At 42.1% G+C, this 12,398-nt stretch overlaps 1 protein-coding gene across 7 annotated transcripts in view; it reads right to left on the bottom strand.

Moving 5' to 3' along the window:
- THADA (THADA armadillo repeat containing) overlaps window positions 1-12,398 on the bottom strand; it is a 152,560-nt gene that overhangs the window by 114,514 nt on the left and 25,648 nt on the right. For 6 of the 7 annotated variants that reach the window (XR_013392139.1, XR_013392140.1, XM_077925539.1 and 3 more), the window contains exons 19-22: window positions 11,202-11,338; window positions 10,786-10,932; window positions 8,948-9,105; window positions 7,175-7,284 (exon numbers count right to left, since the gene is read on the bottom strand). Coding sequence is in view for 5 of the 7 variants with exons in the window: in XM_077925539.1 (XP_077781665.1) it covers window positions 7,175-7,284; window positions 8,948-9,105; window positions 10,786-10,932; window positions 11,202-11,338 (552 nt within the window). In the remaining 2 variants the exon portion in view is untranslated. The remainder of the gene's footprint in view (window positions 1-7,174; window positions 7,285-8,947; window positions 9,106-10,785; window positions 10,933-11,201; window positions 11,339-12,398) is intronic. The other variant, XM_077925538.1, reaches the window with a different exon arrangement.

The raw sequence follows: 12,398 nt of genomic DNA, 5'->3' as shown, positions 1-12,398 counted from the left end.
GTGAAGCTGAGACTCCAATACTTTGGCCACCTCATGAGAAGAGAAGACTCCCTGGAAAAGATCCTGATGTTGGGAAAGATTGAGGGCACAAGGAGAAGGGGACGACAGAGGAGGAGATGGTTGGATAGTGTTCTTGAAGCTACCAGCATGAGTTTGACCAAACTGTGGGAGGCAGTGGAAGACAGGAGTGCCTGGTGTGCTCTGGTCCATGGGGTCACGAAGAGTTGGACACAACTAAATGACTAAACAACAACAACTGGCTCATGTCAATTTCTCCCAAGAGGACTTTAGGATGCAAACCAAACTGCCTAATCATTAGTCTGGTCCAGGCATCCCCAACCTGCAGCCCTCCAGATGTTTTGCCCTACAACTCCCATGATCCCTAGCTAACAGGACCAGTGGTCAGGGATGATGGGAATTGTAGTCCCAAACATCTGGAGAGCCGAAGGTTGGGGATGCCTGGTCTGGTCTATACCAGCTGGCAGAGCCTCTACAGGGTTTCAGACACCAGCTTTTCCCAGCCTTGCCTGGAGACACCCAGGATTTAACCTGGGACCTTCTGCATGCGAGGCTGAGCTATAACGGTGCTTTATTGTGGTGTCAGAAGTGTCCTCTTACCGTGAAGTATTTTTCCTCTGCTGTTACACCATTTGGCATAACCTATAAAGCCTTTCTGCACCGCAGTCTTAAAAAGAAATATTTCTGCCAAAACTAGAGGAATAGCCTCCAGGAAAGGAGCAAAACCTCAAATTCTACCTGGATGCCATGCGCAGCCCAAAATATAGTTCAGCCAGCTGGTCAAACTGAAGTATTTACCCATTTCACATACTTTCCAAAATGCAGTGCCGATGACATTAAGGAAACAGCTCAATAAATTAAGGCTAGTCGCAGAAGATGCAAACTGTTCAAAAACAGGCTAAGCAGATACGCTGCTTAGCTCCGCAAGAGATTAAAGTATGTGGCTTCAGATGTTATATGAATGCTAATAAGAGCAGCACATAAAAGGGTCTCATTCTTCCTATCTCACAGTCTTCTCATCCCCTGAGAAGCACAGGTCATCCCCTACATCTTCCATCTATTACATCTTTACACTATTATATACTGATTGTCCTATATTTATACACTAAGGATTGTATCTGGCCAAACTGTGAGCAAAAGAGACCTACTTAAATTAATGGACTTAAGTATTCAATCAATCAATCAATCTTTATTGCGGTCAAAGACCAGACAGCAAAATTAACAACAACTTAAGTATTCTGATTTCAATGAGTCTGTTCTGAGTTTGACAGAGTTGAATGCAACCCTAATTTTCTTCCAAGCTCGTAATCTCAACTCATTTTACCAACTGTTAATTATGTAAAACATACAACTAAAAAACTGCCTCATCTAGTCCTTTCGTCTTCTTCCACCTAAGAATGCATGGGGAAACCTTAAAACTTGAGAAGAAGAAAGGAGTAGAGGAATCTGCTTATATCCTGAAAGTCTTACTGAAATTCATGCGCCAGCACATCTTTAATTAAAGGTGCATAAAGCAAAATCAATCATGTCCAATTTCAGCTCATGCAGGTAAACCTTTCCAGCAGTGCCAGTTCTCGCACCTCATTGACACTTGTTTAAAACGACAAGATTTTCTAATTTTTAAAAGCCTGCATGCCCTCTCCCAGGTTTTCCCTGGCAAACGAAACTGCAATCTGAGCCAAATTAATGTCCACTCACCAATTGATTGCAAGACATGATTATTACACATGTGTATATTCCAAGTTGTAAGAGACTTTGCAAAGCCATATTAGCGTATTTTTCAGAATTGTGAAGAAAATATGTTCCTGTGTCTATGGTATATATTGGGACTGGGGTAGGGAGGTTCCTTAATATTATGAAGAGCAATAAACTGTGAGTGATATAGAAATACCATGTTCTGGAACTACAATACTGATATACCTGTTACGAGATTTTAAGCAACTGAGTAAGACAAAATTGCAACGCATCTGGCTTTAGTATGGAGTTTGGGATAAGTATTTAAACTTTTAAAGACACGTTCATGATGCAACAACTTAGGAAGACGTCAACATCTAAAGTTTTTAAATTAAATTTGTGGATACTAAAAGCGCTATAATAGTGAATTTCATATTCAGATAGTGCTATAGGCAAAATTTCTGTACAGAGATCTATCCTAGAACTGCATGTCACCCTGTTCTTCTCCCTCCCCTCCATGACAGGGCCTTTTTGGTGGTGGCACAGAGATGGTGGAAATATCCTCTCCACTGAGATCTGTTGCTCCCCTTCTCCTTCACCATTCAGACGCTTACTGAAGCCTTCTTTCTTGCAGTGCCCTTTGGGTTTGTGACTTTTGCTTTTAAGCTGCTTTTTTGGATTTGTTTTTATCTGTTGCCATTTAAACTAGCTTTGCTTCATGTGTTCTTTATATTTTAACTATTTTATTATTCTTTTGTAAGCTGCCGTGCATGCATCCTGGGTCAATAAATTAAGTAGCCTACTGCATGTGTGCCGTAAGCATAACAGAAAATATACAGAAACATTACAAACCAGCATGACGTTCAAGCACAGCCAAACAAGGTTTAGCCCAGTGGTTTTCAACCAGTGTGCCATGGCACCCTGGGGTGCCTTGAATGATAGCCATTTCTTTTTCATAATATTTCCTCGGTCTAGCGCCGAGGGCTTTCTGGCGGTTCCCTCACTGTGAGAAGGCAAGTTACAGGGAACCAGGCAGAGGGCCTTCTTGGTAGTGGCACCCACCCTGTGGAACGCCCTCCCACCAGATGTCAAAGAGAACAACAACTACCAGACTTTTAGAAGACATCTGAAGGCAGCACTGTTTAGGGAAGCTTTTAATGTTTGATGCATTACTGTATTTTAATATTTGGTTGAAAGCTGCCCAGAGTGGCTGGGGAAGCCCAGCCAGATGGGCGGGGTATAAATAATAAATTATTATTATTATTATTATTATTATTAATCTCTCTCTTCACCAAGACACACACGCGCACAGATATATGAACTCAAAAATCTTGTAACGTACATCAATTGATTGTTCACTGATCTTAGTTTGTTACTGGCTTACCACTCATTTGAAACAAACCATGATTCTGGTTCACACAGCAAGCCATTCTAGGACTTGCTCATGCCACAAACGGCATCTGCAGGGGAGGGAGGAAGCTGTATAAAAGCAGTGGGGGGGTATGTTCATGATTATCCCATGGCTGGGTTAGCCTGGCATGCAAACCAGCTCTAGGCCTTGTCTGGAATTCACCAAGGAAGCAATACAAAAATATAGCCAAGCTATGCTTTTGAATTATGGTGCTGGAGGAGACACTTGAGAGTCCCATGGACTGCAAGAAGATCAAACCTATCCATTCTGAAGGAAATCAGCCCTGAGTGGTCACTGGAAGGACAGATCCTGAAGCTGAGACTCCAAGACTTTGGCCACCTCATGAGAAGAGAAGACTCCCTGGAAAAGACCCTGATGTTGGGAAAGATTGAGGGCTCAAGGAGAAGGGGACGACAGAGGACGAGATGGTTGGACAGTGTTCTCGAAGCTACCAGTATGAGTTTGACCAAACTGCGGGAGGCAAGGAGGACAGAGGTGCCTGGTGTGCTCTGGTGCATGGGGTCACGAAGAGTCGGACACGACTAAACGACTAAACAACAAAAACCACGTAGCTGAAAGCAAAAGTTGTTGGGCTTATCTCTGAACAAACATGAAGCTCCCTCCTGCTGGGACTAGCAGAAAGAGGAAAAATATACAGAAATGCAATCTGACAAATCCTTAGCACCACAACGTTGTGCTGCTTTGATGATGCCAGAAGTAATACAATCCTTTCAGGTCACCCACTACAGCTCCCACATTTTTGTGCAAGCAAAACTCTGGTAGTCCCGAAGTAGTAAAAACAAGTAAGAACTGTTGACTTTGAAAATGGAAGAGGCTACTCCCTTTGACTTGGCAATAGCACAGCCCTCTGGGAAGGCTGAAAAGTTGTTTCCATGAGAAGCAAGTGGCAAGTGAGGGGAAAGAGCTTTTGAACATTGCAATGACAGTCACTAACTCAAGCATGTCTTTGCCCATGCTGACTCCTGATCTCTATCAGATGGAACAAGCGACTAATTTTATCATACTTAATCTCCAAAACCTCTAATTAAAACATCACACAGCTCGCCAATGTGTAAGTTGCTCTGGTTCTAATTCAGCAAATGGCTTTTGTGGTTTTCTCTGATTTACTTTTCCTCTTGCCAGTTTAAACAATCTCCTGTGCAGGCGGAGAAGCGACTCCAGGCATTTTCAGAGAATACAATAAACGTCCCACATAATCTGCACCTTTTGCCACACAGCTGTACACTCCCCCCCCCAAAAAAAACCCCCAACAATGTGCTAAAGATAACTTAATTTTGCAATGTAATTAAAACGGCGCTTTATCTGTCGGCATACAGCATAAAACAGAATGCACAATGTTATTCATCAATGAGCAAAACTGGTAGGCTTCTCAATGGGATATTATTTCAGACATAAATTCAGTCACAGGCAACAAGTTTCCTCATGTGTTATCTTTACAAATAACACAATAATAATTGAAGAAAATTAAGGATTGCATCCAACTTTAGTCATAACCCACTGAGATCAATGGATAGGATCAATCCTATTTATTTCAGTGGGTCTATGAACATGGCTCAGTCGGATACAACCCAAACAGTATTTTCTTCTAGAAGGCCTCTATGGTAGGTCGCCTCAATTTTTGCTAGTAACAGTAGTTAAGTGTTCCGCACTCAGCCATTTTTGCATCTTCTCTCTGGCCACAACCACATAAGTTACCAGTATTATCCATAGTATTATTCCAATATTGAGGGGGGGTGCGCATGTGAAACTGATGGACAGATGTTCACCACCTATTTAACTCATAGAGGGGATGAAATCTGAAACACTAGCTCATAAAATCTTAGTTGCTGCAAGAGACCAGCATTGTATATAGAAATCCCACAACGCCTTTTAATGTCCAATGAAGCATTTGTTCACAGTGTGACTGGTGGTTTAAAAACTAGTGAATCATGTTTCCTATCTCAAGATTTAAAGGTAAGCATAGGCAAACTCCGGCCCTCCAAATGTTTGGGACTACAATTCCCATCATCCCTAGCTAACAGGACCAGTGGTCAGGGATGATGGGAACTGTAGTCCCAAACATCTGGAGGGCCGGAGTTTGCCTATGCCTGTTTAAAGCCCTAAACGGCCTCAGCCCAGTATACGTGAAGGAGCATCTCCACCCCCATCGTTCTGCCTGACACTGAGGTCCAGCGCCAAGGACCTTCTGCTGGCTCCCTCACTGCGAGTAGTGAGGTTACGGGGAACCAGGCAGAGGACCTTCTCGGTAGTGGCGCCCGACCTGTGGAATGCCCTCCCATCAGGTGTCAAGGAAATAAACAACTATCTGACTTTTAGAAGACATTCCCCTGTTTAGGGAAGTTTTAAATGTTTGATGTTTTATCGTGTTTTTAATATTCTGTTGGGAGCCGCCCAGAGTGGCTGGGGAAACCCAGCCAGATGGGCGGGGTATAAATAATAAATTGTTATTATTATTATTAAGATAAAAGCAACCCAGGAAATTATTCCCCTGATGTAGTCATTATAATGTCAACACGAGGCGTACAAGAGTTAATACATGCTATGGCTAACAGGCAAAAAACCCTAGGCTATGAGTGCAACTGCCTCAGGTGATCACTGGAGCAATGGACGTACAGCTCTGAAGAGTTCTCAGATTCTGGGCTGACCGTACCCATCCAAGTTCTCCACTAGGTCCCACAAGACAGGAAGCACTATAGAAGGCTTCCTGTTTGAGATGGGACTTTGCCCGAGCAACAACAGTTTTCCTGGCTCTGGTGTGCTTCTATGTTCTTTGGCTCCGATTCCTGGCTAGCTCCTTGCCTCTGATTCCCCAGCCCAACTCCTCACTCCCTTCCGACAGTGGCCAATGGCTCAGCCCTGACAGCGTGGACTGCACCCAAATGAAGTTGACTTTGCTTAGTTCTTATGTGGGAGAACTAATTAAAATGAAATGGAAAAATACGATTCATCATAGCGGGTGTAAATCGGCCTTTGTATACCTTTATAAATTATCAGATTTATACATCAGCCAATGAAAAGCAGCGAGAATTTCCAAGCAAAACTTTTTTCTTTTTTCTGAAAGCTGTAAATGTATTACTCATTTTCAAAAGGAGAAGGGGGTGGGGAAGAGAATTTATTCCACATTTCCTCAAAATCTCAGCATTTAATAGGCTGGACAGCAGTTTTGTTTTTTTCTGAAGTAACCTGAACATAAACATTTGTCAGGCTTAGGAAAATGGCACAGACAAAGGATGTTCAGTGCCATTGCTTTACTCCCTGTAGTCCGTCTCCTGACATCAGGTATCATTTTTCTTCCATTTATAATCCAATACCAGAAGTGAACGAAAAACAGCTTTGGGGTGTGGGGAAGAAGCTGAAGAGAGAAACTTCTTGAGGAGTGGGTTCGCCACTCACCAGAACATCCTTCTGCATTTAAATCACGCAACTGCCCACATGACCAATAGTCAAGGACAATAAAAGCTGTAGTTCAGAAACATCTGGAAAGCTAAAAGTTAGTGGCTCTTGTATTATACGGCCTGCACATTTTTTGGTAAGCTGTCTTTTGAGTATTTTTGTGGAAAGGTTTAATAAGTAAGATATGCTGTAGGCAGAGCAAGGGAGATGTTGAAGCAGGGACGGCTGCTTCACATTTATGAAATTACCTCAGAGCGTGGAATGGGGAACCTGTGGTCCTCTGAAACTGTTGGATCCCAACTTCCATAAGCCTCAGACAACACGGCAAATGATTGGGAGTAGGTGGAGTCCAACATCTGGCGGCCACAGGTTTCCCAACGTGAATTAAGAGAAACACATTCTTCCTTTCAGCATATTTTGGAAGTACTGCAAGACTACCTGCTTTGGTTTTAGTTACCAGAAAGCAGGTATATCGAGGAACAGAGAGCCAAGGAAACATTGAGGTCTTGGTTAGGTAATATGATATTTGGGTGTGCAGGGAGGAGCTAAAACTATGGTAAACTCCATGAAAAAGCAAGTTCATATCCACGTAAGTGACATCCCGCCTGCACGAAAGCTTGAATGCTACAGAAGAAAGTGACTTTTGGTGCAGTTTACCTTGAGAGTACTTCAGTGAGCTTTACAAAACCGGCGTACGCCAGCTCAAACGCCCCTCTGTGCCTTGACTTCAGAAGGTGATGCTTGAAATACTCCCCAATCTCTTTCACCTAGAAAAACGGTTTGGATTTTCTTAAGAAAACTGCAAGGATTTTACAAACAAGTACTTTTGAAAGGCTAAGAAGAATGGTATCGCAGACAGAGCCAATGCAATTGTTTACATAGCCCCATTGAAACCTATGGTCTGCTCCCGAGTTTACTTAGGTAAATCAACTGCACTGTTTCTCCTGACAGCAACTCTTAGCATTGCTTGCATGCATTAGTTGTTAAAGGCTGCTTTTTATACTTTAGAGGGCTGGTTAGCCGTTAGCTCACACCCGTGCCATCTTTCCACAATGTGTAAACACAAGGAGGGCAAGCGTGATCCGGATCATGCCATAAGTCAGGAGTGGGGAACCATTCCGATGGTGGAGGTACATTGTTGATGACTCCACACTCCCTGGGCCTTGTAAGAGGTCCAAACACAGCTCTCAGACAGATGAAAACATCTGCTGGAGACAACATGCAAATAAAAATATTAGCACTACTTCCCTGCGCATAGGATAGCCAAAAAGCAAGGGATACTCTAAGAAGTTTGTCACCAGTACCCTTTCAAGTAGCTGGTTGAAGTTTCAGACAATGGCATTGCCTTTGCAGGGGCAGGATTTGACCTCTCAGTTCCCCCCACCTCCAGCCTCCTGAGAAAGGCTGACAGAAGAGGAGGAAAGCATGTTGTGTATATCAGACTGCCAAGATGGAAACTGGTCTGGTTGAAACCATATGGGAAAGGGAAAAGGTCATCAATTAAACCCAGAAATCTAATAAATCCAAAATATTTCCAAATGAAATACTTGTGGTAAGCTAATTTCTTGTAAACACTGTAGTCCGTTCTCTTGAACAGTCCCAGATGGTGTGCTAGCCTCCGTGAGGTTTTAAAAAAAGGGAAGGGGGGCGTTAGAAAAGCAGTCCTGAATGGGCATAATTCTGTCATCCAGCCTGTGGGGAACACGATACCCTCAATCCATCAATGTGTTTGCTGTCGAAAATTACAGACCATAAAAGCTATACTAAAATGGCAATTTCATCGGCTCTCACCTTGCCGTTTGCCAAATGAGAAACATATAAGTGGAAGTGAAGCTGAAGCCAGTTAAACGAATTCTCAATCTTTAATGGATAGATATATGACTAACCCCCTCCATTAAATAAATGGAAGGCTCCCCAAGTATGGATGGCCTGAATAGCAACTTCAGATTACACTTGAAAGTGCCCTTTCTAACCTATGAGAATACTGTATCGTAACTGGTAATCAGTGTAAACAGTAATTAAATGTACCTAAATGGAAAATCAGTAAACAATTTGCAGTGCTAAAGCGCTGTTTTATTCAAAATTCCTCCCTGGTATAAGCAGTCACGAATCTTCCCTGAATATTTTTGTCTCTTAAAACAATCCTTTGAGCTACTTCTCGATGCCAAATTATAGAGTAGTGAGCCAATTAAAAGAATCTGAAATTTTAAGTAAGCACAGCTGCTGTTAACATCTAGCCAACACCTTTCTCCCCCCCCCCCCACCCAAGTGTCTGTCCATAAAATGTCAGCATTATTTGGAAAACAGCAAGACAGATTTTTTTTAAAAAAAGATGTGATAGACAAAAGGCCAACAGTAATTCGTTCCAATACTTCATATACAGTTCCAAGGACAGAAGATTTCAAACCATAGAATATTAAACAGTCTTACCTGCTGTACTGTTATCAGTGCATCCGGACAATTGGGAAGTGCCTGTAAAGGCAGAAGCTGACACAACTTGCCTAAAAGTAATGATATTTCCTTCATACTTCGCCAGCAACAAACCAGCACCATCTGAGCCGTTACGTCACATGTCTGCTGTTCTTCATCTTAAACAAATAAGTATAATGGATGTATGTAGCGACAGCTAAAGACTTCTGTTCCAGCAAGGCAACCGAGACATACAAATTTAGCAGTAAATTTTGACACACAATTTCAGTATACCACTGATTTAAAATGACGGATTACATTTTTTTAAAAATATTTCAACGTTATTTATTTTTTAAAGGAATATTTTTACAATGCGAGAAGTGAGGTTACAGGGAACCAGACAGAGGACCTTCTCGGTAGTGGCGCCCGCCCTGTGGAATGCCCTCCCCTCAGATGTCAAGGAAATAAGCAGTTATCCTATTTTTAAAAGACATCTGAAGGCAGCCCTGTTTAGGGAAGTTTTTAATATTTAATGCTGTATTGTTTTTAACACTCGATTGAGAGCTGCCCAGAGTGGCTGGGGAAACTCAGCCAGATGGGCGGGGTATAAATAATAAATTATTATTATTATAGGTTCTAAGTCAGTACAGCGAGAGAAGTCATGAATAATAACGCCAAGGTCACAGGTTCGATCCCCATATGGGGCAGCTGCATATTCCTGCACTGCAGGGCACTGGAATAGATGATCCTTAGGGTCCTTTCCAATTCTACCATTCTGTGACTCTATGGTGTAGGATCTCAGACAATGAAAGCAGGAGACATGTCCTTGCTCAGAACGCCTTCAGCTTCTCTTGCCAAACAGTTGATTAGGCTCCCAGGCATCACATTAGAGATCTCCTTGGCTTCCTGAAGCCAGTCCCCTCTCTGAACAGGTGATCAGCATCGTCCCAGTTCTACTGTCTGTTTAGCATAACACACACACAAAAAACCCTGGTACTAGATACAGAGACTTATCTGTTTCCTGCAACATCCTTTTCCATGTGCAGGGCAAGATCTAAAAAAACATATACACACCTGTTTTCACCTGTGATTTCCTCTCAGTGGACCAGGGCAATGAAACAATTGGGAATAAGTTTAACATAGACAGGACACCACTGTGTGTTTTTTGTGGCAGCTGAAGAGATCACTGCTACATCAGCAAAAATATGTCATAATCACTTTGAGGTTTTCTATAATGGAGCAGTATATAATTTTTTATAAATATATATATAAAATATGATGTAAAGTCAGACCTCACCAATGGGACACACAAATAAGATTGGCTACAGAAGATGTGTTGGCCCAAAGTATTAAAAATGCAGATATTCAGTTAAAAGACTTTTAAAAAGGAGAAACAATCCCTTTTTCAACCAATCCATCTACATTATTGCTATTAAAAACTACATGCATGAATATGAAACTGTAGGAATTAAAGGGAGGGGAAAGAATTTAAAAAAATTAACTTCATATGGCATAGATGGATTTTTACCTCAACATTCCCAGCATTTTACTTGTTTTGAAATGAAAGTCCCAACGGAGGCCATTTATAAGTGTGTGAAATTCAACTACCCCACCCAGTGGTTTTGATGTGAAAAGCAACTTTTAAAAGGATTTCCCAAAACAGACGAAAATAGTAGAGTTAATCCAGCGGGCAGGGGCTTTTCTAACAGAGGCCATCTTTAAGCCTCTTTGGTTCATAAAGAAAGGTGGGGACACGAAAAAGATGCTTAACCTCAACCACCACCATTCTCCCTTGCATGTGTACACACACACACACACACACACACACACACACACACAAAGAGTTCACCTGAAATTACCTCTAATTTCAGTGCAAATGTTTTCCGCTCCCTCACTGGTACAGTCTAGCCTGCAGCGCTCTTGGAACAATTTTGTTTCGCTGAAATAATCGTTCGTATCACGTGGCTGTATCTCACGCAGAATCAACTGCAAGCGCTCTGAACTGTCTATGGAGAACAGAGAAAGTTGGCTTAAAAACGAACACTTTCCAAACAACAGTTGATTCATCAATATTTCCACAACACTGAGTGGACCTATCTTCAGGAGATGTTTTCACTTCTATGTCCTGAACAACCAAACGGCACAGTGAACCCCACTAATGAGAGATAATAACGGGAACCAGCAAGAAGGCTGAAGACAGTTTTGGTAAAGAACAAGCTACATAAAACTACTGCACCAAGAGATGCCATGATTTTTAGAAATATTCATGGGTTACCCAAGTCAGTATCCATTGGAATAAGACCTTCTGGTGATGAACTCTGAACTACTGGAGACACTACAGCAGAAAGCTCATAAGACATCAGAATAAGCTTTGCCACCACCTCTTTCCATTCAGGAATCAGGGTCAAATTACTGTAAGAAGAGAAAATCAAGGAATTCAAAGTAAACATTTCATTGTGACAAAATAACAACATTAACTTTATGATAATTTTTAATACTTCCTATTTCCTTACTATAATCATACAATCCATACTGCAGCTTAGAATAGCCTTCCGAAAATTTCTGATTGTGGGGAGGCTTCTAAGCACGCTCTGCGGAATGCAGTTAGAAACCCCCTTCAGACTATGGGATAACCAGCCTCCTATAACCAACATGCAAAAGACTAACTGATGCATACCATAAAGCAAGCTGTCCTGACAGGCTTAGCTATGTCCACTTCCCTTACCTTGGGAGGAAATGGGTGATCAAGCCTACTGTTGCTTTCCAGTCTACTAGAGAAGCTCAGTGCATAAAGAGGTCTGAGCTAGTTGCTGCAGCTCAGACTGCATGGCTCATACAAGCCACTTTTGAGCTCCTATACCAATAATTTAGGAACTTTTGCCACTGTAACTAAGTCAAGTTTTACTGCCCGTGCAACGTTTTCTGAATGCTGTATGGAAAAGCACATAAATCTGACCTTTGGAGAGTCTGTAAGTAAACATGGTTACTTTTTCTATACTAGCAGAATAGGGAAGTTTTGGAATCCACAAGGGCATATTTTAAAAGGTCTAATGGCCTATATTTCCATACTTTGCTGCATATTTTGTGATTACAGTGGTACCTCGGGTTACATATGCTTCAGGCTACATACGCTTCAGGTTACAAACTCCGCTAACCCAGAAATATTACCTCGGGTTAAGAACTTTGCTTCAGAGTGAGAACAGAAATCGTGCAGCGGCGGCGCGGCGGCAGCAGGAGGCCCCATTAGCTAAAGTGGTGCTTCAGGTTAAGAACAGTTTCAGGTTAAGAAGAGACCTCCAGAATGAATTAAGTTCTTAACCCGAGGTACCACTGCAGAGGTTCTCTCACCAAAGAGTACTTGCCCTAAACTTTGATCTTGGCATCCAGGAATTCTCCTTTTTATAACTATTTTTTCCCCCTTCCCACCTCCACACTAAACACACAAAGATCAGAAGTTCACCTTTTAGGGGGA

The sequence above is a fragment of the Podarcis muralis genome, chromosome 3, assembly GCF_964188315.1.
Source record: "Podarcis muralis chromosome 3, rPodMur119.hap1.1, whole genome shotgun sequence".
Taxonomy (NCBI): Eukaryota; Metazoa; Chordata; class Lepidosauria; order Squamata; family Lacertidae; genus Podarcis; species Podarcis muralis.
This window is presented reverse-complemented; position numbering and strand designations above follow the sequence as displayed.